The sequence below is a fragment of the Molothrus ater genome, chromosome 4 (assembly GCF_012460135.2).
Source record: "Molothrus ater isolate BHLD 08-10-18 breed brown headed cowbird chromosome 4, BPBGC_Mater_1.1, whole genome shotgun sequence".
Lineage (NCBI taxonomy): Eukaryota > Metazoa > Chordata > Aves > Passeriformes > Icteridae > Molothrus > Molothrus ater.
This window is the reverse complement of record NC_050481.2, coordinates 27,734,137-27,761,436: the sequence shown is the minus strand read 5'-3', so window position 1 is coordinate 27,761,436 and position 27,300 is coordinate 27,734,137. Positions and strand designations below refer to the sequence as shown.

At 40.3% G+C, this 27,300-nt stretch overlaps 1 protein-coding gene across 1 annotated transcript in view; it reads right to left on the bottom strand.

The window, feature by feature from the left end:
• The window catches only part of MANBA (mannosidase beta), a 46,108-nt gene extending 29,487 nt beyond the window's left edge, over positions 1–16,621 (bottom strand). Inside the window, exons 1-5 of the mRNA XM_036381739.2 lie at positions 16,442–16,621; positions 6,693–6,787; positions 6,102–6,207; positions 4,031–4,201; positions 1,244–1,367 (exon numbers count right to left, since the gene is read on the bottom strand). Coding sequence (XP_036237632.1) covers positions 1,244–1,367; positions 4,031–4,201; positions 6,102–6,207; positions 6,693–6,787; positions 16,442–16,621 — 676 coding nt within the window. The remainder of the gene's footprint in view (positions 1–1,243; positions 1,368–4,030; positions 4,202–6,101; positions 6,208–6,692; positions 6,788–16,441) is intronic.
• Positions 16,622–27,300: the final 10,679 nt, after the last annotated feature.

Sequence of the window (27,300 nt, the reverse complement as noted above, 5' to 3'; positions counted from 1 at the left end):
GTGGGGTCTAGACAGAGAAACCAAGAACAATGAATCTTTCACAGACTCAGTGGTCAAAAGGCTATGACACTAAATCTGATGAACAATAAAAGTACATATGCAGCTTAAATTCAGGTTGTTCATTTACTCTTCCTTTTTCAAACGTTATTATGTTTGAATACTAATAAGCTCTTGCTCTGGTTCCAAGCCACTCTCTGCTGAAGGAAAGAGGTTTGCTCTCTCCACTTACCCAGAGAGCAAGACTTTACCTACCAGAAGGTGGAGTTGTGGGAATGTGGGAGGGACCAGAAAAGATTTTTACTGTAACTAAACTTCAGAAAGCACACAGTCTGTGCTGGGGCTTTCCATGGAAATTCCAGTCACGTCAATTCTATTTAGGACCTGCAGCTATTTCAGGACGCTTTAAAAGCAGCCATGGAGTGATGTCTTCCTCTTTCATTCATACACAACAAATTTAGTCCCAAGAGCCAAAATTCACCCCACTGCAGAGGACCCACGTGCTAGCCTATACTCCACTGGGTCAACAGGCAGTGAAAATAAGCATGTGGGTGGTCTACAATGGGGAATATCACCATTTGCAGAAAGTTTCAAGGGAAAATTGACTACTTTTGCACAGCTGCAATGATCTTCAGGACAAAGGAGAGGAAAATCAGAGACCACTGCAAGAGAGGAAACCGGTTTGTTAAGTTAGGTACAAGAATGCAGGAGGTTATCCTCTCCAATTGCAGCTTTAACAATTATCCTTGCATAGCACAACTTGCTTTTTTCTCTCAGACTTCATGTTGTGTCCTGAAAACTCAGCATTCTTCGAACTCTGCTCACTGTATATTTGTCCTTCCAACACAAAACCAAATTCCCATAGCAGCTTTGCCTTTGTTTGAAATGAAAGTGAGATGAAAGTGAGACATATTTACAGGGAGTCTTGGTGAAAACACATGCCATTAGAAAGGAAATTTTTCAAAATCAAAGAACAGGTGCTAATCTCAATTATACCACATTTATTTCTGCAGTTATTCAGGGATTTTAAGCAAAAAAAGATTCTGAATTCTAACACTTTTAACAGTTATTGTTTGTATTGAAGTACTGTTTCAATACCCAACAAAGGTGTGCTCTGGAAAGAACTACATACAAAGTCATAAAAAACCCACAGAACATTTCCTACCTGACAGTTAATTTGGCTTACCAATAAAATGGTTTGTATTCTAAAGGTGAAACCAATAACAAGACGAAATAAGAGACTTACCAAAGAGAGGAGTTATAGAAAAATAAATCAGGTGATAATGGTTATAGGCCTCAATCCTAACATCTTTCCAGATTCCTTGAGTGGGAAAAGAAGGGCCCCAATCCCAACTAAATGAGCACTGCTCCTGGAAAACAGAATGACTATGTTACAAATGCCTGTTTTTCACATAGACATTGATGCCCTGCCAGAAATAAAAGACATTTGCTATCTGGGAATAAAATACTGACATGCACTGAAATAATTTTTCCGGTTTCCATAAATCCAGAAGACCCTACGGTATTTTTTTCTTACTTCACAACCAGAACTTTGCTGCTACTACCTGCATTATACAAAAAATTAAATTTTGTATTAAATGTCCAAGTATGGAGAAAGTTTGTATTACCAAAAGAGCAAAACAACACTTAGCGCATCGCTAAAAAAAACACCAACAAAACCCCAAACAGTAAAGATAAAAAAAAAACAATCCAGGAGATTATTCTCAATTCAGCTGTGAATTATCTTAGTTTGTAATGTCAGTATTTAATTGTACACCTAAAAGACTAACTAAGCAGAAAACTGACAATTAGAAATGTTACAGTATTCTACAAGAAAAGTATCAAATTAAAAACCATACATGAAATAGTTTATCTCCTATTTTTAGTTTTAACACCACAGAGTAATACAAGGAAAGAAATGGATATGTCTGGAGTATTTGTGTAGTTCAGTCATGTCCACTGTTTCTCCCCTTTTTATAGTTCTCTTATACAAAAACAAAGGGAACAAAAACATGGTTGAGAAGTAGCTTAGTTCTGGTACTAACATCAGAATAACTGTCAGAATTATAAAATGCTGGTCAGGCAGAGAAGTACGTACACTAATTTCCATTTAGCTGTTTTCAAACCTGGTCAGACCTCTACTTAACAAATCCCTTGACAACATCTATTCAGCTGCCCTCCAAGTTTCACACAGCCCCAGCCCCCAAAGCAAATACAATAGATCTCCTAAAGTCTTGTACAGTGACACACAGTTCTAAATTTAGAGACTAATAACTTACAGCCAAGGCATACTAATTTGGGCAAACAACATTGCACAAGCCTGGCCTATCCCTTGTGTTGCCAGTCAGCCTCCCTGTCTATCAAACTGCAAAAGAGCCTTCCAGGAAGCAAACACTGCACCTACTTCAAACAGAAAACCAGGGATAACATATTCTTAGAAAACATGTCCAATTGGAAATAATTTTCGCATTATAAAAAATAAGCAAATGAATCACTGACAGGTTTCACTAAAAACACTGCAGAGACTGCTATCAAAAACAGTACGTCACAAGAACAATATGCCTGTATCACTGGGGTACATTAGCAGTGACAGGTTTGTGTTCTGCCACAAATTCCTACTCAGATTTAGATTTAGATTAAGTTTACTGCACTTAATACTGCACCTGAAATGTGTAAATAGCTCTCCATTACTTTCAGATGGGAAGCAACCAGCTTATAGCAATGTCCTGGTATGTTTGTTTAGTTTTAGATGTGACATAGCTGCTGTGGTTGCCAATACTTGGAAACTGCTCCAGAAATTTCCAGAAACATTTTGAATTCCAAGTACAAATTCATTTGAGGAAATCAAAAATTCATTTGAGGAAAAAGCACTAAGGTACTTTCTAACAAATTAAAAGGTATAGTTCAGTGAGGCATAAAATCATTCCAGGTTTCTTTTGCTCTATAAATAAGACTACAGTTGTATAAGTGCACTATTCCTTCCAAGCCTCTCCTTGCACTGATTTCGGAGAAACACAGTGGACTCAGAAGAACTATTAAATTTTCTAAAATGTAGAGAAAATTAAAGTAGCAGCAAGCAGAAATAAAGACAGCATCTTAATCCTAAAGGATCTTTCCAGGACAACATGGAGTCCATGTTTACATTAATAAATTTTAAAGGAAATTATATCCAAGTTTAAATACCAGATTTACAGAATCCTAGTCATTTTTGAGGAGACTCTAGAAGGACTTTATTAGAAAGTTTGAAAATAATTATCAAGAAAGGCATTTAAGAGGAAACAAATATGCAAAAACACCCAAAAAGAGAAATTAGAAAATATGATCATCTAGACGTTGCCTCTGTCTGCTGCAAAGCTATCAGAAATACAAGAGATGCTAATCAAATGATAGTTTGCCCTGAGTTGTTTTAACACAAAGAAGCCATATTTTAAATCAAAGTTTCTAAGTCTCATTCATTTATAATACACTGTTGTTTCCATTGAATATGTACATATAAGTCACACTTGACAACACTAATAAGAAGAGAACAGGTTCCCTGTTAGATAACACTTCTTGGGACGTGCCAGAGCTGCCCAGAATAAACAGCACAGCACATGAGCAACAGCAAACACTCAAAAAGCTGCTTGGATGAGATTTTTACAGCCTTGGCTATAACATACTAGTATTTGCAACAGTGAACTCTATTGTCAGCATACATTGCTAAACCCACCCAGTGGATCAAAATGGAATGACTACACATTTCCCAATGCTATCCTGCCCTCTTAGCAGCAAGTCTCCTTGCTGACTCTTTGATGAAAACAGCCTTTTAAACATTCTTATCACTTAGATATGAAGCCTGGCCTTCTCACGCCTCCTGTATTGTCAACATCCAAAAGTACAGGTTTCTGGGGGGGATGGGAGAAGGAAGCTGCAATGAAAAGTATGCCCTGCTTACAAAACGACATTGCAGGTTTCAGAATACAGCTGTAAGGACAGCTTGTGGTGCATTCCTCTTTCCCAGACTGAAGTCAGAGACAGACAATTCTGCCCCTACCTTTCTGATGAAATTAACATGGCACTCTCCTTTCTGTACAGGTGGAGGGCACGCCGGGGGGATGCTGTGTGCTTTGTGACATCTGCTCTGCTCCGCTGCGTACGAAACGGCTGACAAGAAACGGACCTCAATGCAATTGACCTCCTGGATCACACTGCTAATATCAAAGCTCTAGGACAAAACACAGAACAAAACCATTACAATGCTGACATTTATCTATGAGATTTATAATCACTATTACACGGGGATTTTAATACCATATATATATTATTCAAAAGCTTTTGAAATACAGTCTCAGCGTGCTCTGGTTTTGAAAGAAAAGATGTTTCTGGGCAAACCTGCTTTCTTCACATCAAGCTCTCATTGCAGGCTGCAGCACTTTGCTTGCACAGAGAAGTACTTGAAGGACAACGACAGCAAGAGAATCTTTACCCTCATTCCTCATCCAGAACCCATCTGCATCTTTGGAAAGACACCTTATTCCAACTCAGAGAGCTGCTCCATACAAGAGTGCTTCCAGCTCACACTGTGCTGCCAGCTCATCCACCACAAGGCACTGACCTGCCTAGTCCATGAATGCTGTAAAGCTGTAGTTCATTCCCCAAATGAAATGAGTTGCATTCTAATCCCCCAAATGTAAGACACACATTCTACATCAGCACCAAATGAAGCATTTGGGGGCTGCCTCACCAGGTCACAAAATCCCCTTCAGTGTGGCTGGAGACAGAAGAATGTTCCATTTCAGAATTATCCTGTGCTATCACGACAATGTGGTTCCAATGGCTAATACCCATTTATTCCTCAGAGTGCACATTTGTGAAAAGCCAAGTCTTGACCATTTTTCTTTAATTTGGGAGCAGCCCAGCTAGAATCACTTATTCCTGTAGCATACAGCAGGATATTAGAAAGAAAATAGCATTCCCCAAACCAGAGCCTTCAGAGAGTCCTTCCTGCAGATGTTGTTGCCATGTGGAACAGGTGAACAAGGCACAAGCCTGGGTCACCGTAACCCCGGACTCAATTTAATGCAGTATATGCTGGTTTTACAGTGAAGGCCATTTCATGAATTGTTACAATCTGATACAAAATGAAGTTGCAGAAATATGGACACAATAATACCACTTTTCTGACTTTCAGAGCCTGCTACTGACAAGCCTTTAGATACTCTCCAAACAGTAAATAATTACAATTTCATAAAAACTCTATGAAATTTTTGATTTCACTGATGGTAAAAGTAAGTCAAAGAGAAACTAAGTGGTTTGTCCTAGGTTACACAGACCCAGGTGGCAGAATGTCTTATGTCTCAGTCCAGTGCTTCTGCAATAAAAACTGCCAGAATTGTAAATGCTGAGATATGGAGACACCAGATTTCATTGTAATTCAGTTATTCCACTATCAATCTTCCTTTAACTCTTCAGATTTTTTGATTAAGATAAAAGCAAGAATTGCTCCTTGTGTTAATATCAGAATAATTTTGTATTTTAAAGCTATAAAATTAGTTTGAATGTTTTTGCCACTCTCAAGATCATTCCATAACGAATACTCTCATGCTGACATAAGCAGAGCTCAAAAATGCAAGACAATGTTACCCAAAGTACCATATTAAAAATAAACCACCGTCTTTAAAAACCAAAAGCATGAAACATATACACAGGCTTTACAGCACGTGCATTTTCATTGCAGTATTGACATGTAAACCATTCTAATACCAATTAGTAAGCAGATTTACAGCTAATAAAACAGATTTAATATTATGTTTTCTTGAAGCTGGGACAGATCCCAAGAAGCAAGATATATATTATATTATTAGCTGAATTGATCCTCTTGCATTGGTCCTCTCATTTAGGACAAGGCACATTCACCTCTAGATATGACCCAGTTGCTAGTGAAAAGGTAAGTACACTTCCCTTCCTAACATTTACCTGATTACACATGCAGTCCTCAAGTCAACACTTTCTGCATCCAAGCACCTACTTTTATGGGTAGGTGAATGCACTAGAAGTGCTCAGAACAAAAGGGCTTTGAAGAAAGCACAGAAGCAGAAATAAATAGAAACAAACACATTACTTACGTATCTGTTGAACATGTTGTCTGTTCTCCCGAGAGTGACATTGTTGAGCAGGATCTGTGCTACTGTATCTACTCCCTCAAAAACCAAATTCACTTTCTGCCACTTTCTACAACAGAAAACATACATGCGAAAAACTGTCAGAGTACCTAGAGTTAAAAACACACAGGGCACAGACAATGTAAAAATGTGTATCACTATTATACCAGCAGTTGCTTCAGCTACTTTTGACTCAGTGTAGCTACACTGTACCTTTAAATAGTCAAACTAAGATGACAGCTGAAGTAGCTCAAGTCAGCATGTTCAAGAACACATCAGGTTCACATACCCACCAGATATTAGATGGGATAGCTTTCAATTAGATTAAGTACTATCTTTTTTCAGCTGACAATTCATAAGTAATTTTAACAATCAATTAAAAAAAAAGAAAAAAGCAACAATTGAAGTGTTCTGAAGCAACAGCTTTACAGCTGCACATGATTGCATAATTTATCAGATACAAAAGAATTAAGCAGATTTCGAGTGGAAGGATTAACTTGCAATTCTGCATGAAAGATGGCACAGAACTATTTTAGACATATCTTTACTGCATACCTGATGTCAAAAGGAGTTTTGAACGTCCTGCTGTAAGTCCAGTTATCTAGTGAGATCCATCTGTACATCACATCATTGAATCTATAGTATGGATCCTAGTAACAGACCAACAAAAAGAAAATTGCATTATTTATTTAGTTATAGTGTTACTCCATTAAAAGCATCACAATATCCATTAGATGAACACTTATTTCAGTCAGTCTGCAAATGCAAAATCCACCTTAATTAGTCCTTCCTTAGTCCTTCACCCTTAAAATTTAATGTGAAAGCAAAGCTTTAGTAATATTTGACTTTATTTATATAGCTCAAAACCCTGTCTGCTATAATCACTCAAACTAGAAGTAGCAGGATTTGTTTTTACAGAAGAAATTACTGGTCTGGAAATTAACCAATAAATCCAGAGAGCCTGTGACTTAATGAGAGGAAAAGAAATATGATCACCCTCATAATTATGGAGAAAGTAAGACTAATAGGATTTTAAAAGGCAGAGAAACAGCATTTTAGGCCTCTAGGGACAGCAGTGAACAAATCTCTAGTTTAAAGTTATTGCAAATAATCCAGTTGTTCCTTGTCAGCTAGACTTGCTGTGGTAAGGATAAATTAAATTGTTGTACGTGGAGGGATGGAGAAAGAGAAGAAGGAGAAGCAACACCATTCTGATTCTGGTAAAAACTAAATTAGTACTTTTGAGAATAGTATTGCATTTACACCAAAGGTGTCCTTCTCCCTTTAACCACACTACCTAGTAAGCATAGAAGGCACAGCTGGTCTGAGCTACGTCCTCAGCCTTTCTGGCTTCATGCTGTATTTATTACCTTACAGTGGGTCACCATGTCCCTCACCCAGCTTAAAGGACCTGACACCCCACAGCCTCACACCTCACACAAAGGCAGCAAAAAGGTCCCATCCCTGCCAGAGAGAGCACACAGGCAGTGTCCCATGCCCTGTCAGAGAGCACACAGGCAGTGTCCCATACCCTGTCAGAGAGAGCACACAGGCAGTGTCCATCCCCTGTCAGAGAGCACACAGGCAGTGTCCATGCCCTGTCAGAGAGCACACAGGCAGTGTCCCATGCCCTGTCAGAGAGCACACAGGCAGTGTCCCATCCTCTGTCAGAGAGCACACAGGCACTGTCCATCCCGTCAGAGAGCACACAGGCAGTGTCCCATTCCCTGTCAGCACACAGGCAGTGTCCATCCCCTGTCAGCACACAGGCAGTGTCCATCCCCTGTCAGAGAGCACACAGGCAGTGTGCATCCCCTGTCAGAGAGCACACAGGCAGTGTCCATCCCCTGTCAGAAAGCACACAGGCAGTGTCCATGCCCTGTCAGAGAGAGCACACAGGCAGTGTCCCATGCCCTGTCAGAGAGCACACAGGCAGTGTCCATGCCCTGTCAGAGAGCACACAGGCAGTGTCCCATGCCCTGTCAGAGAGCACACAGGCAGTGTCCATGCCCTGTCAGAGAGCACACAGGCAGTGTCCATGCCCTGTCAGAGAGCACACAGGCAGTGTCCATCCCCTGTCAGAGAGCACACAGGCAGTGTCCATCCCCTGTCAGAGAGCACACAGGCAGTGTCCATCCCCTGTCAGAAAGCACACAGGCAGTGTCCATGCCCTGTCAGAGAGCACACAGGCAGTGTCCCATGCCCTGTCAGAGAGCACACAGGCAGTGTCCATGCCCTGTCAGAGAGCACACAGGCAGTGTCCCATGCCCTGTCAGAGAGCACACAGGCAGTGTCCATCCCCTGTCAGAGAGCACACAGGCAGTGTCCATCCCCTGTCAGAGAGCACACAGGCAGGGTCCCATTCCCTGTCAGAGAGCACACAGGCAGTGTCCATGCCCTGTCAGAGAGCACACAGGCAGTGTCCCATGCCCTGTCAGAGAGCACACAGGCAGTGTCCATCCCCTGTCAGAGAGCACACAGGCAGTGTCCATCCCCTGTCAGAGAGCACACAGGCAGGGTCCCATCCCCTGTCAGAGAGCACACAGGCAGTGTCCATCCCCTGTCAAGAGAGCACACAGGCAGTGTCCCACGCCCTGTCACAGTGCCAGTACCCGGGTCCCAGCCTGCCAGCCCCATTGCAGCCGCTGCAGCAGCTGCAGGGCTGAGCTGCTGCCCCAAACAAAGGCCAATCTCTTCTGGCCTGCATGACTCAACCTGGCTCAGAGAGAGGGGAGCTGTGTTAGGGTTTGCTTTGACAGGAGTGTTCAACAGCACCAACACACTTAACTACCCACCCTGGATATTCTCAGTCACACTGAAGAAAATCTGCCCGGCTTTTTTTTTTTTCTTTCCTACTTGCTGGAACTTAATTTTTCTCCCCATTTCAGGAGTCAGTATGCATTGTTACAACATTTGGAATTTGAAGTCTTCTGAAAAAAAAAGGTCTTGTACCTCATATTTGTTTTACAACTAACAGGGTCAGGTTCCATAATAAACACATGAACCTATTTACATAGCAGAACAAAATCATAACATCAAAGTGACTCTCCTCAGCAGCACAGACCCTTCTGGAGTCCTACAGGAATACAAACATCATCCCTTGAGCTTATACAGAGAGAAAGGTGCCACCCTGCCTCTACATGCCATGCTCTATCAAATTTCTTACTACAAGGGAAGAGTCAAAAAGGAAAAGCCTTGTTACCTGAGAAAAAGTGTGGCTTCTGTATTGATAATACAGTGTATTCTCTAAAAGTTAAGTCATCATGATGTTACAGGACTATCACTGAATTTTAAGACATTCATTGCATTACTTTTGGTGAATATATCTCAGACTTTTATTGAGATGCAAAAGTTAAAGCCAAGAAACGCATATTAATATGCAAAATTTAGCCTCATAAAAGAAACTTCACTGAGATCATTGTACTGAGATAATGAGAGGCTAGCATAGAATGTCAGAGACTGTGAAACCCCACAAGATGTACTTTTAAAAGTACATTTTTAAACAACGGTCTTGCTTTAGATTATATACGATCTTATATATATTATATATATATATGCATACATATTATATATATACATATATATACATATATATACATATTATATATATACTTATATATACATATGCATACATATTCGTATTTAACATTACATACTATTTTATTTCACATTATGCTTGGAAAAATGTGCATGTTAAATTTCAGTATTTGCCACTTGTATGTGTGAAATATTTAACAAAAGGCGTGAGAGGAAAGTTGCAAATGCACTACCAATAGCAGACTGTAAAGCCATTTGGTTAATGGTCAAACAATCAACATCAGCGCCTCGGCAAAGATGCACAAAAGAAACCTGTACCATTTCTCCCACAAAAGCACAGATACCAAGATGCTAATGAACAAAGTCCTGACTTCTGGAAAATACAAAACTGGTTGTCTAGCAGAGAAATGCAGGAATATTTTATCAGAGGCAGAAATCATTGCCAAATGGGCTCTTACAGGAGCTTACAGAGTGACATGTTTAAATCTCAGAATATACTGAAGATCCTTTTTCCTGAAGGAGCTTTCTTCTTTACTAGTCTACAGCCTTCAAACTTCAAGAAATGCACTGACTGCTAAAATAGGTGTCATAGAAGTGCAAATTAGCCCTTCTGACTCACAGGCCCTTTTAGATGGAAAGCTCACAGTTCCGTGTACCTTCATGTAAAAGTTAACAGTTTACTGATATCATTGCTACCTAACCAGTAAGACAGCTCGTATATCACATAAAAGCTGTTAAATGCTAATAGCTGGTCAGCCATTTTAACCATGACAGATGTTGAGTGTTGTAAAATCAGTTGTGGCAACGTTCAAGCAATGCTTTTAAGACAATTCTCAAGGTTCAGGAGAAATGCATGATCAAAACAAAGTCCTCTAAGAAAGCAGAATTACTTTGCCAATACACTTGTGAGGTTATTGACTTTTCCATTATTAAATACAACTGTTCTGAGTGCTGGAAGATGTAATCATGTAAGTCAAATTGTTTGGATTTCTCTGAAACAGAATTTCATCCCACATTAAATCATTTCACATCAAAATGAAAGGCTTACTTCAGAAAAGTGCATGCAAAAAAAAAAGACAAATTTAAATCACTTAAAGGCACAGGAAAAAATTGAAAGATGGTAGGAAATAGGCTGCACATCTATTAAATACACTTCACATTCAATAGCTCACCAGCTCAGTATGTTCCTGGAAGCAATTCATAGAGGGGTGGAGTCAACTATAGCTATTTTTAGATCCCACCAAACATAACAGCCTTGCATTTTCCTGCAATTTGGGGGAAAAATCTGAAGTATTCAAGCTGCCTGTCTGTTTGTTCCCTGCTCCCAGTCTCAACGCTGTAAGCAAGCAGGAAATCACCCCCTAAGAGGAGGTTAAAAGCTCTGCTACAGATCATCAAAAGGAAGCAATTTCCAGGTCGGCTAGCAGGACATCAGCAGGACTTCAAAGGCACTGGCAGCACTACAATGAAGGACCTGCCAGTGCCCAGATGGAAGCTTCTCCTTGCAATGATTTTAAGGGGATATTGAAAAGCCACGGTGATATAAGCTAAGAGCTTCTCCTGTTAAGCAGGAAATGGATGAGATATGAAAAAATGAGAAGTGAGGCTCCAAGCCCAAGGGAGCGAGTGAGTGGGCATACCCTGGCTCAAAGAAAGGACACCTCCTGGCCACCCAGGACCCAGGAGTTCTGAGGGGCATGGCACAAACACCTGAATGACACCAGACAGAGTCAGCTGTACCCAGGTGGAAGATCTGCATGAAGTAAAACGAAATTTAATAAAGAGAACAAAAACCAGATTCCTTTGCCTTACCCTGCTTTTGTTATGGTCTAATTTGAAGTCACCTTACATGCACTTCTCTCATAAATTAACTCTGCTGATATTTTATCATGTACACCATAAGAAAATTCTGATGGTGTAACCACCAGAATAAAATTTCTAAGTGATGTTTCATGATTTACAGTTTAATGATTCTGCTCTGGGCAACTTCAGATGAAAGCTAAGTAGTTAATATTTACTTATCTATACCCATGTGCTCCTTGACATCACAAGTGATAGCAGTCAGGACATTTATATAATTTTCACAGCTTGAAGTCAGGCTGAACTAACAGCAGTGATGAATGGATTGTACTCTCAGAGCGTGAGTTTTGGAAGTTCCTCCTAAAGTAACTAAATTTCAGTAGCTGCTCTCAGAAAGCAGTAAACTGAATGTCACTGTCAATGTTCAAGATGTGTCACAGCAGAACACTAGGCCAAATATGACTAAAGAGTTAACACAGTAATACCCACTGCTTAATATTACTTGAACACTTGGATGTATTTAACAGACCACTATAAATCTTACCTCTTTTAAAATCACAAGCTTTTGAAAGAAAAAATAAAGTGTCCTTTATTATTTATGCTAGGATTTACTAAGGGTTTTGAATGTTTGCACACGTGTTCTCATAGTTCAGCAGAGCACCTGTATTTCACTGGAAAATAATATAATCATCAACTATTCCAACAATGAATGCCACCTAACCTGAACAGAACCATAGGATACCAAATGGAATTGTTACCTGGCTTGTTCCAAAAAAATTCTAAGTTGTGATGAAGGGTCAGAAAATAAACAACAGAATATTTTATACAAATGCAGAACAAGCTACAGAAAACCACATCACTTTCCAGAAATGTAGAGCTACCAGCTATTAGTACATAAACTTCTGTCTCTTCTAGTAAGTTTTGATACCCAAATATGACCAAGAGCACTGTTAGCTTCTCTGTCCAGTGTATGCCCTTGTCCAACAGGCCAGAACATGCAGTGTTACCCAGCCCCTATATCAGTATCACACTTGCAGACCTCTCATAATACTCCATACAAGTCTAAGTGACAACTAATAAGACAGAACAGCCTTATGTATAAATGCAAATGGCTGTCATATGAGAAAATCCAGCTACAACAGCCATATTCCTCAGAACTGGAAATTTACAGGAGTCACCTGCCAGCAAGAAATGGCATCGTGCAGAACTGGACAATATGTGGTAGAGGAGGCTTATTTCCAGCACACAGACTTAATAAGCAAGTTACCTGTGGGTACATATGGCTCACCAGAACAGTGCCTGAAAGAAAATACTACACTGACGGCGGTCAAAAGCAAAACTTCCAAACAAAATGGTTTTGGCAAATCTTTTCCTGGAGCTGCAGGGTTAGTAAAAGATTCACTGCAAGTTTGTAAAATGTCTGCATTCAAAACAAAGCTTTGCTCTAACTTTATGCAAGTGACTATTACCCTTCCCTATTGCATTTCTCATGTGTTTTTTATTTTTAAATGTAAATAGTAGTAAGAGCTACAGTGTCTTAATAAAATGCTATTAAAACAATCAAGCCAAACACATACTCTGATGCAATCTCCTGGCCCTGGAGCTTTTATCATAGTAAATCCAGCATTTGAACTACACTGATTGAATAAGAAAGAAAATAATACTTTGGTAAGAAACTCAAGAGTCTTCCCCAAGAGCATTTTTTGAGCCACGTGCATTTGGTGTATTCAGAAAGACATGTTTGTCCAATGTATATTTTATGAGCCAGAATAAAGATATCTCTAGAACAAATGCTAAGGGGATCCAGAGAGATGAGTAATGAACCCTCAGCATCAGAGAGGTGTTTTTCAATTCAAGTGTATGGCTTGCACAGAAGATTAAAGTAAGGCTAAAGACACGCAATCAGCTAGAGCATCCCTGTGCAAAACCAGTTTGTGTGTCGACCTAAATTTGAAATGAACCACACAATAATATATAATTTGCTTGCAGCCTAGTCTTGCAATCTAAGCCACGTTCTGAAGGCTTAATATTCATCAGCCTACCCCTGCTGCCCTCCTTCCCCTCGTTGTGAGGTGCCCACTAAGCTACATTGCTGGAGTAGGCCCTTCCAAATTCTGCTTTAAATTTCTGTTCTGGGTGCTAACCCATTGAAAATCTTACAGGTACAAAAGCAAAGGATGCAGTGAGATTTGCCACTTGCAAATCACACAGAAAAACAGCATGTAGATTTCACCACGTCGCTGAACATAGGGGTCCTGCTATCTAGAATGATTTTGTTCCCACTACCTTTGTTCTCCTATTTCCTGGTACAGCTTTTCAGATCAATCTCCACTTTTGATTACAAGCTGAGTTACTGATCTAGTGACATCTTCTGTAGGATGAATAAAGATCCTATATTCCATTGCAAAGAGCAAAAGGAGCAAATGAAAAAAAATACCTAAGACCAAAACTTGTATTTAGGCATCTATAATAAATCTCCTGCTTCTATACTTGACACAACACCAAAAAGGGCTGATTTCCAGAGATAATGAACTCTGAAAATGTGGAGCAAACAGTGCTCTATGCCTCTACAATTAGGGCAGCGTGCATGCTTTTGTATAAATAAGAATATAGGAAAATAGGAACATGATTTTGGGCAGCTGCACTTGAAAACCTTGGGTCACATTCACTGCAGTGAAGAAACCTCAGGACAAACAGCTGAGCCCCCCTCTGGAGCATGAAGCCTCACACTGCAATAATGAATGATGTCACTGACTCCCTCCAAGAGTCAAACAACCCAGGCTTGCTGCTTTGTAGAATGCAAAGCATTTAACACCATCTGAAATAGATTTCAAATCTGCTAAGGTTGCTCTGCTGTTTTGGGGAGCATTGATCTGCATTCTATCTTTTAAACAAAAATGAGATTTTAAAACAATTTAGTTATCCAAGTGCAAATTTGCATGAATGCTTCTTTCTGTAAGCTGAGCTTTGCTAAAATAAGAATGGGTTTAAGCTGGCCTTGAGTTACCTGTACACATCTATACATAGAAACAGGTTACCTCATTATTCTGAGCTTGGAACTAGCCAGACACCAGCTGGGTCCAGTCCAGAGATCAAGCAACCACACTAGTGAACCATTTTGATTAACTCAGCACTTCAACAGCAGCATCACCAACTTGGCAACAGCTTCCAGTCCACCAGCTGTACCAGCACGTGTTTGGAGCAAGTTCTTACTCGTATTCAAGCAAACGTGTTCTAAGTGACCACAACCAACCATCATGGATTTAATTAGCCAAGCACCCACTGCTGCCCAGCTGGCTGACTAAACTCTCATGCCTCTGTGCAGGCTTGGGATTCTGCCCAGGCACATGAGAGTTCATGATCCTCATTTCCAAATATACTGCTAAATTACAGGTCAGTTTGCAGCAATGCATTTAAATTAGCAATGACATCTTCTCACTTCGTAAGTGTACTTAGTGTGAGTAGTTAAATGTGAGTCTTTCATTACATCACTGTCTTGTGTGCCTGAATCAGTGCATTGGTCACAGTTTCTCCTGATGATTATTCACACTTCTTGCAGGAACACCTCCCAGCACAACCAAACACGACATCCCAGACGTCCAGGTCACCTCGAGCACTTCTGCGTCAGAGAAACCAGCACAGTTCCCTTCACGGATCCTCCACATAAAGTCTCCCTGCCCCCTGCACATTTGACAACTATAAAAGAGCCCTTCTGAAACCTTAATTCTCAATGTCCAAGATGTCACATCACTTAGCACACAGATGTTAAAACAACAGATCATCATAGATCTGCCTATCCCTTCATAGCACAGTTCTTTCTCCAATGTTGATGCTCTGTATCTGGCAGTGACACTCTCTGGAATCTATTATTAGTGCTGGGATTCCCAACCTGTGCCAAGACAGAAAATGCTAAAATTATCCTGCCCAAATGGTGTCACTTTCTCCTTATACTTCTCTAACTTTAATCAAAGTATAATAAGCTGAAGGGTAAAACCCAAGAAATAAAAAATACAAAATGCATACATCCAGAATGTGGTTTTTAAATAAATGATGCACAAGAACTGCACCATCAGGCCCACAATAAAGGAGGGGTAATATGATATACTCACACCATATAACAGTACATTTTCCAGCACAGAACCGTCTTTATCATCTTTATAGATGACTTTGTTGACTTCACTGTGTTTTATTTCTTTGTTCCAGATACATGTTTCATTTGCCTTGTTTCCTTTTAAAAAGGCATCTTATTTCAACAATGATCCAGTTAGTAGTGCCACGTTTCTTGTCAGGTCTGAGTCACAGGCACCTTATGCTAGTATCAGATTACTTCGCTACCCATCTGCAACTGCAGTTTGGAAAATTTTCCCAAGAAACTGGTTGCTGTGTTTCTATAAATTAAAAAATCTAATAGAGACAAGTATAAACAGAAGCAGAAAAGCTTCTTCAAAGTGTTAAAACAGGAGTTAGTCCTTTAAATTTAACTTGTTTCAGACTATACTTTCCTTAGGCAGAATGGGTGTATATGACCTCAACTGTTCTGATAGTCCCTACAAGTTTTACAAGGGCTTTTTAATGGCTTGAATTTCCTAAACTTATTGTATCAACGAGTCAAACTTTAGGAGTATGGGTTTAACTTTCCATTCTTTTCAGGTACCACTATAGGTATGCATGACTTACACGCTGTGAGGGTATTGCGGGTATCTGGTGTCAGCGCCTTGGCTGCGTGTCAAAACCACAATCTCACATACTGCAAAGCCTCCATCTGTATCCTCGGCCATATGCGGGACTGAGCACACTGCAGCCACCAAAGGAAGCCTGGCTGCTGCCCCGGCGATGCCAAGCGAGCCTGCAGTGGCCGGGCAGCCGCCGGGAGGGGGCTGTTTTGGAGGGCTAGGTTCTCCCCTCCGAGGCGGGCTGCCCACGGCGGGAAGGGCTGCTCCAAGGCCCGGCTCTCGGGGGTACCGTACCTGGATGAGGCCCTGGCAGAGCAGCGCGGTGTGAACGCAGCCCGGCACCTCCGCTCGGAGCGACACCGAGCCGTTCCCGTTGCGGAGCTGCCAGCTCCCCCGCAGGCTGTGCACCTCCGGGCCGCCCGCGGCCACCGCCAGCGGCAGCAGCAGCACCAGCAGCACCGCGGCGGGACCCATGACCGCAGCGGCGAGCAGCGAGCGAGGGCGGTGCTTCCAAGGAAGGAAGGGAGGGAAGGGAAGGCAGGACGGCGGCGCTGCTGAGGGCGGTGCAGCGCGGCTGCGCGCGGGGCCTGCGGGCGGCCGGGGCGGCGCTGCCCCGGGGCTGAGCGCGCGGAACAACGGCCGGGCCGCGCTCCCAGCCCGGCTGCGCCGGCCCCCAGCGCACAGCCCTGCCTCGGCACGGCGGCCAAGGGGCGGGTTGGTTTTCTTTTTTCCTCCAAGAGGCACGGCGGAACAGCGGTAAAAGGAGCTCTAATACGGTTCCGAATCGCTCAGATGCAGCAAATGCACTCGGAGCTCTAGAAAACGGCAGGGAGGCGGGGAAGGGATGAGGAAGAGCTGTGGCAACACCGCAGTGGGTTCTCTCAATATTGGCTCCCTCGAGTCGTGAGGCTTTTATATGGCCTCAGACTTCCACATCCTTTTTCCCATAAAATTACAGAGGCATATAAAACTGTAACAGACGTCATGGACATCTCCAAGTACTGTGGTTTCCTCATAAAGCAGGGCTGTGGATTTAGTGTATAAAAATACAGTAAACTCCTCTGCAAAAGGACAGAAGCATCAGCTCCTAAGAAAACATACAAGAAGTATGGTTTTCAAATCAGACCGTAGCTTTCCTGTGTGCCCTTGCTAGGTTAATTCCCTTCATTCACAGCCCAAAAGCAGGAATTAGCAAGTTTTTAAATAGCTCGGTATAAGGCCTTAGCTACTCTCCAGGTATAACATCCATGGTGCTTCATGCTCTGTTCCCTCTGCACCAGGGGGTGCAGGAGCTTCTAGCTCACCTCCATGAACTGGAAATGTTTCACACCAGGTCCCCCCAGACTGACAAGAACAGGAACACCAGAGTTTTGTTTTAGCTCCTGGCTTTCACACGCCTATTTCAGCATCTGTAGGAATCCACCCTAAAATTTTTCTTTAAGGCATGACTGAACATAGTCAACATGCCTATATATTTTTGATGCGAATCCTTTCAAGCTGACAACCCTTTGTTTCAATGCAATATAAAAATGTCAGTCCTTCCATTCACCTTCAATAAAAAGTACACAATCCAGCCACAGGTAATTTTTTTTCACCTGTGGAAGCACAAGAGGGGGTGCAATTCTGAGAAATACTGACTCAAAGAGCAAGACAGTAGCCGATCCTTTTTTCTCTTAAAAATATCTCCTGCCAACTTCAAAAAGGGATAGCTGGGACCCACACTTTCAGGCAGTAGAAGGCCATGGGGAAACTTAGCTGTTGGAAGAGTTACCATGTGTGTAATTTTAAGACAGAGTAAGCCACATTCAATTCACTGACTAACTGAAATGCTGGTCCCATTTCAGTTCAACTCCCAGCTGTCTTTTAGTGAGATTGCCAAAAAAGGCTATCATCCTAGACTGAGTTACCCCAACTGGCTTTGCATACTGTAGAATTCAGTCAAAATTAGCATCTTCTCACCTTTAAGAGTCCAGACTATAAAATAATTATACATTAATAGTATAAAGCCTTACTCTGTTTCTGTCCTCCTCTGTCAATGAGTAATGTTTTCAGGGCAATCAAACATTTCAGTGTTCTTTCCTTAAATTCACTGATAAAACACTAAAACCATTTAAACCTTATAGTGCTGCTTGAGAAATCTTACAGGATATTATTTCTCAAGAAGCAGATTTACAGCTGTCAAAAAAGAAACTGCCTTTTTTTTTTTTTTTTAGTAAATCTTTTCCAGCAAGTCATGTGATAGGTTCCCAGTAAGAAGGAAACTGCATTTCAAGATGTTTACTGTACTTCTGTGCTTTGCCTTTTATTCTTTCTGCTTAAGACTGACTGGAGCAACACACACACCAAAAAATCTCAACCTAAAAACAATGCTGTAATTAAGTATTCTGAGAACATGCTGTTTCCTTGTTCAAGGTTTATAATTAAGTTAAATCATGTCTCATTTTCATGTCCCAGTTTTAGGGTTTGTTTTTTGTTTGTTTGAGGGTATTTTTAAACAAATGACATTTTCGCTGTTTCAAGATATGAATTTTAAAGCCTGTGGTTTAATCTTTTTAAATCTTAAGACACAAAACAAGATAAACCAAGTACTTTCTTTTACTGTGTACTATATTAACCCTCTTTCTGAAATACCACAAATTTAGGAGGTTATTACAATTCTTATTTGGTGATACTGCAAGCAGATATTCTTTATCAACTAAGACAAAAAGCTGAAGGCAAAACCATGCCTTTGGCTCTATTAGCATAAATTCAGAGCCAATTCCACTGTAGCTGCCTAAATTCTGCCATGTTAATCCAGAAGTCCTTTGTTTCCAAATGCTATGCAGTCTCTATCATTACAACAGGCTGCTGCTATTTTCTCTTTCAAATTCATGTTCAATGAGCTCATGTAAAGGTTTTAAACAAAAAGGTTCTCACAGATTTGGATGCAGTGCTTCAAGATATTACTGCCCCCACCTGTCCACCCTGTACCATTCTTCTGGTGAAGGTAGACACCTCTGAAGCCATACAGGACTTGTGCTCACAGCAGTCTGTAGCAGGGCATGCTCTCTCTTTTGGTAACTGTGTGCTGCTTAGGATACCACCACCACCACAGACCATTTGTCAAAGATGCAAAGGAACTGAAGGATCATCTACCTTAGGGAATTTCCTACAGATGCAGCAATATCACTGTATGCATGTTTGTATGAGTGTAAATACCTTCAGGCAGTACAGAATATTCATAAGAAAGCCCCACAGTTCCTCAACATAACACCAGACCTCTGTTTTCTGACTGCATCTGCAGAACACAACTACTGTGCAGAACAGTTACCCTCTGCACTGGAGTAGACAATATGATGCAGGGAGCTCTCCAGCCATGGATTTCTAAAGGACATTATTCTGTACTTATGTTGCACTCCATCCAAAAGGATGTCAAAAATAAAATGAGGAAATAAGATTGCTTTTAGACATTATTAATACATCACTAGAAGAGAATGTTGTAGCAGGTTATCATGAGCAAAATACAAAGTGACAATCTAAATGGTAGGCCTGGAGTTTCTTTCATAATTATGGCAAAGTCTGTAGGCCACTGCAAGGGGATTTCCTTAGCAAACAAAATTACCCAACACTAACAATCACAAGTAATTAAAAACAAGTATGTAGAAGAGAAGCTACTGCTCCAGGCAAATGCTGTAATGGAAGGGGAAAAGCAAAAAATACGTAATAATAACTTCAACATTTCAGAAGCAGAAAGACAGGTGATGCCTTCAGTATAACCTTTAACTTCATCAGGCATGCTGGGACGAAAGCCTTTATTTGTATCTCTACATAACCTCTTGCTTTGAGATGCACTTAAACCAAAGATTTAAGTGACAGGTCACCACCTGCCATAGAACAGGCATAAAAAAGCCTAAGGATCTTCAAAGCCAGCATGGCCAGATTTCTAAAGTCACGTTATTTAGAAGGTGGAATTCCCACAGCTTTTATTCTTTTCATTTTATAAACAATTTTGAATCAATCCCATTTGTAAAATTATGTAACACTGATCATTGCCATTTACCCTTTGTTTCATAGGCAGCAAAATCATTGTCTTGCACAGTGCTGTCCAAGCTCCCCTTCAATTCTCATTAAAACTTACTTAAAGCAAACAGATTCTCTGGCACTTAGAGAAATTAAATACCACAAATGCAGACATTATGAAACAGGTTGCATAGCCTTTCTTAGAGGCTTAAAACTAGACAGTCATCTGTGACCACAGTACAATGTACAACTTGTCCCCGAATGCCTAAAATGAAATCCCTCAACATGTGGGGATCTGTAGGTAGCAAACTCTCCCCCATGATGGAAGTTTGAGAGGCTTCACTGAGCCCATATGCGTGGGACTTGACCAGCTGAGAGCAGGACATACCAGATAGATCACACTACATATGAAGCACACGTCCAGCCTACTGTTTTAATGAATGTTTTCTGTGCAGGTGAGTATTAAGAGAATATCAACAAAGGTTTGTAGCTGATAAATTGGATGAGTAAATGTAAATGGATTTGGAGTTGCTGAAACAGCTGGGAGCTTCATTTCTTTTTCTGACTTAAGTGCCTCCAAACAAACCCCTGGGGCAGGTCAGGACCTCTGTTTCTCAGACCTTCAGAGTGGCTAATGCTCCTGGCTTCAGCCCTAGGACAAATTCTGTCCTTTTATTTCTACCAAAATTACTCTAATGCAAGCACCAGAAAATATTCAAAATAACTTTACTGAATACTCTGGGTACTTGAGACACACTTTTTTTTCCTCTTGAAAGATTAATGATTATTTCATCACCTGTAAGAATTTTCAGAATTCTTAATCAACCAAGTTCTCACTAAATCAACTCAAGCCCTACTTAGACAACAGCATAAGCCAAGAGCATTGCTACACAGGCAAAAATATCCACTTGTCTAAATTATTCCAGTGAAAACCCTTGTACATAACGCTACATGCCCTATCACTTGCTGCACTGGTACAAATGTCTCAGGACTAACATTTACAGAAACTGACTCTTGCACATCCATGAAACAGGCCTACTTTAATATGGGCTCTATTTTTTTTTTCAATGACTTCATGCACAAACACCACTAAAAATACTACTTTATATATACACCCATCTGTTAAAAAAAAGCATTATGTGCTTGATTCTCATGGCAACAAAAAGGAAAAGACTACTGCAGTATACAAAGAGTACTGGAAGGATCAGAGAATATCTCAAATTGGAAAGGACTCATAAGGATCATCAAAAGTCCAACTCCCATCTCCTTGGAGGACTGAATAAAATGAAACCATATGACTAAGAGTAACATCTACATGTTTTTTGAACTCCATCAGGTTTGATGCTGTGACCATTTCCCAGGGGAGCCTGTTCTAGTGCCCAACCACCCTCTCAGTAAAGAATCTTTCCCTAATGTCCAACTGGAACTTCCCTGACATACCTTCATTCCATTTCTTTGTGTCCTCTCACAGTGTCTGACTAGATCTCTTGTTTTGGTATTAGTCAGAATTTTAACAGTCTGATATTTGCACTGGAAAAAGGGAAGGCAGAGAGTAGTTTTATGGCTAGAAACATTAAAAAAAGAGCCTTAGGGATGTGAAAAGAACCTTGTCTCTTCAGCTAAGTCCTTGGTGAGAGAAGGACCCTTTCAAGGAGTGGCCATGCTAAAATACTACTCACACACATTTTGTTTACAGCAACATTCTCAGCCCAGTGGATCCAAACAATCTGGTGCTCAAATTAGTCCCTATGCTTTTGATTGCTGCTACAAATGTCACTGTTCCATTGAAGAACTCTTCTCACCATGAGGACTATAGATAAGCACAAAGGTAATAACAGCCCACAGAGAGGTTCTAAAAACCACAGGAGATCACTGCCTGGAATCAATCTCCTCCCAGATTGTTTCAGCAAGAGCAAAGATCTTCAGCTAGTCTGAACTATTAGAGATCTAATGAAAGGACAAAAGATGCCATATAGCTTCAACTAAATCTTGTATTTAACACTCAGCATACATTTGGATGTCAACAGAACATTTCACAGAAGTGCCACAATATTCTGAAGGTATTTAAAGTTTTAATTAATGTGTTGAAGAGTGAACAGCCACCTAAGCTTTTGGCACTTTTTACCTATTAGCATAATAAACAGCATTCAGCAAACAACCATTTTCAAAGGTATGGCTTTCTGAGGAACGGGTTTCTTCATCACACGAAGCTATCATGACTCCAGAATGTTATTCAGCACTTAGAAGGTTCAAGATGCAAAATTATCTTGAGTACTTATCTGTCAATAAAGGCTCTATTATGTTGATTCTCTCAGCATATTTTCAGTACAGTTTATCAACAGTGGTCATATTGAGAAATAGTTTTAAAGGCCTGAAAATGCCCTGAGGAATTTCAATCACATCAAAAAGATACTTAAAACTATTTTAAACACATATTTTAGGAAATTCAGTTTAATGAAGTACTTCAATATGCCTAGCAAGTTGACAGGTAACAATTTTTCCACAGTAATCCCTTTGGAGTCCTCCATACCTGGTCAGACACATGAAGATTTACTTGGAGGACAGAAGGGTGCAGCTAAGCTTCTCCTGCCACCTCCTGCTCTCACAGTTAGCAGTGGACAGCTTAATGCTGACATAAGAAAGTCACTCATTGTTTAGTGAACATCTTGGTGGTAGCTTGAACTTGGAGGTTTTTCAAGACCTCTTTTGTTGTGTTCTCTCATTACCAAACATGCTGAGCCACTGTTTATCCTTCCAGCTTCCCGGCAATGACCCATAATCCTGTAACCACCAACTATTATTGCTACTTCCGCCTAGCAGAACTCCGAGAACAGCTTATCAGTTTGCTGCAGCTGGCTCACCAAGTACAGCTGGCTGCCCTCTCCTCTGTCCACACCCTAAATTATTCATGATGTGTGTGTCAGCATATGCTTCATGGGAACTTCTTTTTAAAACCTCATTGAGGCTCACAACGCTGAGCTTTCACCCTTCACTGTGTCTCTGTACATTTGCACTCTAGATTCCTAATCTTAATACATACATGGTCTTTGTTTTACCTGGATTCACATAACTTAAAAACCTAAGGAAGTTTCCTAGTCTAGGAGGGCTGATTGGTCAACTATAACCTATTTCTGGATCTGATCTCTGCCCTGGGAACCAGAGATGTAGCTTCAGTTGAACAGCAAAGTGCAACTTCTCACCTTCCTTTTCTCCTCCCCTCCCACCCCTCATTAAGCACAGCATAATGCATGTTTAAGATATTAAGATGTCACACCAGTCACGTTAAACAAAAAAAAGGGAAAGAAAAAGGCTGTTTCAAGTTAAATTTTGCATCCAGAAATTTCAAGATAACTGCTCAATGCTTCTCCACAAACCTGTCTTTTCATGTTTCCACTCTGAAAATTTGGAACGTTTTTGAACATCAGTTTTATCAATATTGGAAAGAATATTATATGTGAAAATATGATTCAGGGTTACCTGCATTTTTTCAAAGCTTTTCTTTTATAATTTATAGTTAAGCCAAGAAGAATTTTTTTTTACTTCTTTCTCAGTTTATAAAAAAATAGTTAAGGCTATGAAAATTCACATCCTTTGCACCAAATGGTAATTCTCAGTGTTAAGTGCAGCACATATGAAATAGGAGAGGACAAAAAGAGCTAAATTAAGTAGCAACCATCTACCTACCTCCTAATTCAATTGCTTGTGATTGTGGAATGATACCTTGAAGTGCTGCTTTCAGTGAATTTTGAATGGATTCTCAGGAAACATAAATCATGCTGTAAACAAGAACTTAAGAGATATCCTCATGAAATACAATTCAAACTGTAAAAACAGAGCAGTTAGTACAACCAACCAATAAAACCAGGGTATCATGGTTTGTTTACACAAGAAAGTTCTACCTCTTAATGCTGGTTAGACTCATCATCTGCACTTGTGCTCTGGCAGCTTGTTACTGAGCTTAGACCAGACAGACATGCGTGAGAGGTGCAGTACTTTAGCCAACACAGAGATTGAACACCACCAGTTCCAAATACTATATTCAATTCTTCAGCCAGCGCTAGTCCATTCTAGAAAAATATCACTGCCATGTTCCACTAGGTTTGTTACCTGAGATCTCCTACAGTCACTAACAGTGATCCTCTCCTCAATGTTGTTCTGAGAGACACAAAATCTAGAACCTTATGAAGAGAACTGGACCTCTTACTCCAACAAAAGCATTCCAAACCTTTCAATAGCAAAAAGAATTTTAAAATGGTTATATTGAATAGATCCTTCAATTACTGAGGTATCTGTGAATTAATTTTCAGCATTCACTGTCAGAGCAGGATTAACACTATGGCAAGTAATGTGCAAAGTCTGTTTTAGCAAGAGTATCCTTCCCTAAAGAATTAACAGTTTCACACTGAACAGTGATCTTTGCCAGAGCTATGACAGATCTTCACTATTTACCTTCATAAATTTGCCAGGAAGAAGGGATTACAGACTCACATTAAGTTCTCTATGTAAGGTTGCAAATTGCAGTTCCTCCTTTAGAACTCAAGAGGATTAGAGCTGCACATTTAGTACAAAGTTCTGTTCTAGAACATTCTCTAGAAAATCCCACAAAGCAAAACCAAAACAAATTAAACACCCCCTCCACTAATGACTGAACAGTTTCATTTTTGACTTGCATCAAAGACTGTAAGATAAGAAGTGCTGAGGCTTACTTGGCCAGAGGGAAAAAAACAAAACAGGCTTGACTTACAAACAAGCACAGCTTCTCCTCAGCATACAAGAAACTACCATACTCAGTGTCTACAAATGCTTTCTAAGAGAACATCACCTCTTAGGCAGCTCTTCAAAACACAAGTTACAGCTTAATTTTTGCATTCCCTCTAATGAAACATGAGATCATATCTGAGACTAAACTTGAGTCAGATTCCCATCCCTGATAAAACTAAAGGCATTTTGAAATTCTTTCTCCACAAGCCTGGTCTGCCAAAGCAGCTGAAGCAAAGCCACCAGCCCAGCTCTACAGCTAGCATTCCTCCCGTGAGGATAACCTTGTATCACCATCTTCTAAGCAACTGTTCTTACTCTCCATGTTAAATCTGTGATGGGAGAATGCACAGTTAATGTGAAGATTAGTGAAGTTTAGGCAAAAGCCAGAATTACCTGATCTGCCAAACCTAGGACTCCTAAGTACTCAGAGCTTGAGTATTTATGCTTGAAGTTCCTGAAGGGGAACCAATCCCAGCAGAAGCCATCTAAGGAGAGGAGCCTACTCTTCCAGAGCACAGGAACAACCCCAGAGATCAAAGATCAGTATTAAAAGCTGTTGAAAACCAAAACAGTCTGTTCAACTGTGTGTCCCGATAAAGCTTTGTCCCATCATGAATTAAAATCCTTCACTGTTTAAAGAAGATACTGAAGTCTCACCAATACTTCTAATGCATAGGCAAAAATACCCCAAACAAACAAAAGCTATTTTGGGCAAACAGGGATGTTTACCAGAGAAATTTTCAAGTATAACTTTACACAGGCTGTCTTATCAAATTCACTATTTCACTTCTGGCACCTATCACTGTGAAGATTATGCCTGTCACCTCTTCTAACCTACCCAAGGCACACAGATGCTCTAGAAAGAGTTACATCCCTTACTCCTGCTTATCTGGGAGCTACTGAACTCTTCCCCCACAACTGCTTGACATTAAATCAACCCCTGCAGTACAGAAAAAAAGACACTGACAACTTTGAACTATCCCTGCAGAAGACTGAGTGCTAAATGCGCTGCAGACCAAAGTTACTGCAGAATTTACTGCTGCATTAACCAAGAATGCCAAGTCAGTTTACAGGCATCAGCTAACCTTCACAAACATCAGTTTAGGAACTGTTCTACACTACATACACCTGCAAGAACTCTGTCTGCACTCTGAACTGGTTTTCCAGTTAAAGGTTATTCTGAATTGCTATTCTGTCAGACTAAGATAGACACTTAAAATTATAATTTATCAACTATCATATTCCAGATTATTTTGAAACTAGTTGTTTTTATACTAGAATGCATGAATTGAGAGCAGACCATTTTCACTTCACAGTAATACAGGCAGCTCTTACCTTTACCTTCTGCACCTCCCCTTGACATCATGTATTTATGCATTTTCCCTGTGTTCCCATGCTTTCTCTGCATTAGTCCTTCCTGCACTGTTGCCAAAATACAAACCCTCAGCCTTACACATGAAGGATTTCAGCCACAATTCAATCTGCCTTTTAAAATATGCAATTGCTGATCATGATCTGAATCCAACTGTTCTTCAATTTATACCTACTTAATATTTATATTGAAGGTGCTGGGGAAAAATACCATCCATTCAATGACACCAAAAACCAGAAAGCAGATAAATCAAATCAGTACCTTTTTTTTTTCACATTTGAAGAAATTAGTATAGTCTGTGTTCTAGTAAAATAACCTTCATACCTTAAGATCTTTTACTGATGATGCATTATCTCATTCCATTCTTCCAGTGCTAATTAGTTTAATTTAAATAAAGAGGGTTTTGTCTTAGTCTCATTTTCATGTATGAAACTACAAACAAATCAGAGAAAAACAACTACCTTAATGTTTTTTCGACAGCTATAAACACAGCAAGAAATCTTCAGCTAAATTCCAATTATGTTCTAAGTTTTACCAAGAATATGCAGACTAAAGACTTCTAAATGACCAGCCACATTTGATGGACCCAAGGTATCTGCTTCAGATGATAATGCCTGTTAAAACACTATTTTTTAAAGCAATGTAGAGTTTGAAATAAAATTACTAGAGAGAAAAATTGAAGGGGGGGGGGGGAGATAAAAAAAATACAATGGAGTTATTTAGAACATTTCTGGCTGTATTTAAACCCTCATGTTATCTGCTCATTAATGCTAACTTCTGCATAAACAACTATCCAATCTAACAGGACTGGTACTGTAAATCTGCATATCCATGGTTGTCTTTTAATCATTTGCCAGACTTTAGTTCCATGCCTCCACAGCAACAAAAACTTGTTGCTGTGGTCTGCTTAAAGCCAGGTTTTTCAGAAAAAGTTATCATCTGCTATCTTCATATAAAACTATGGCACGGTGCAACTGGGTAAAATGTTTTTACTCAAGCATGCAAAAACGTGTGTATATTC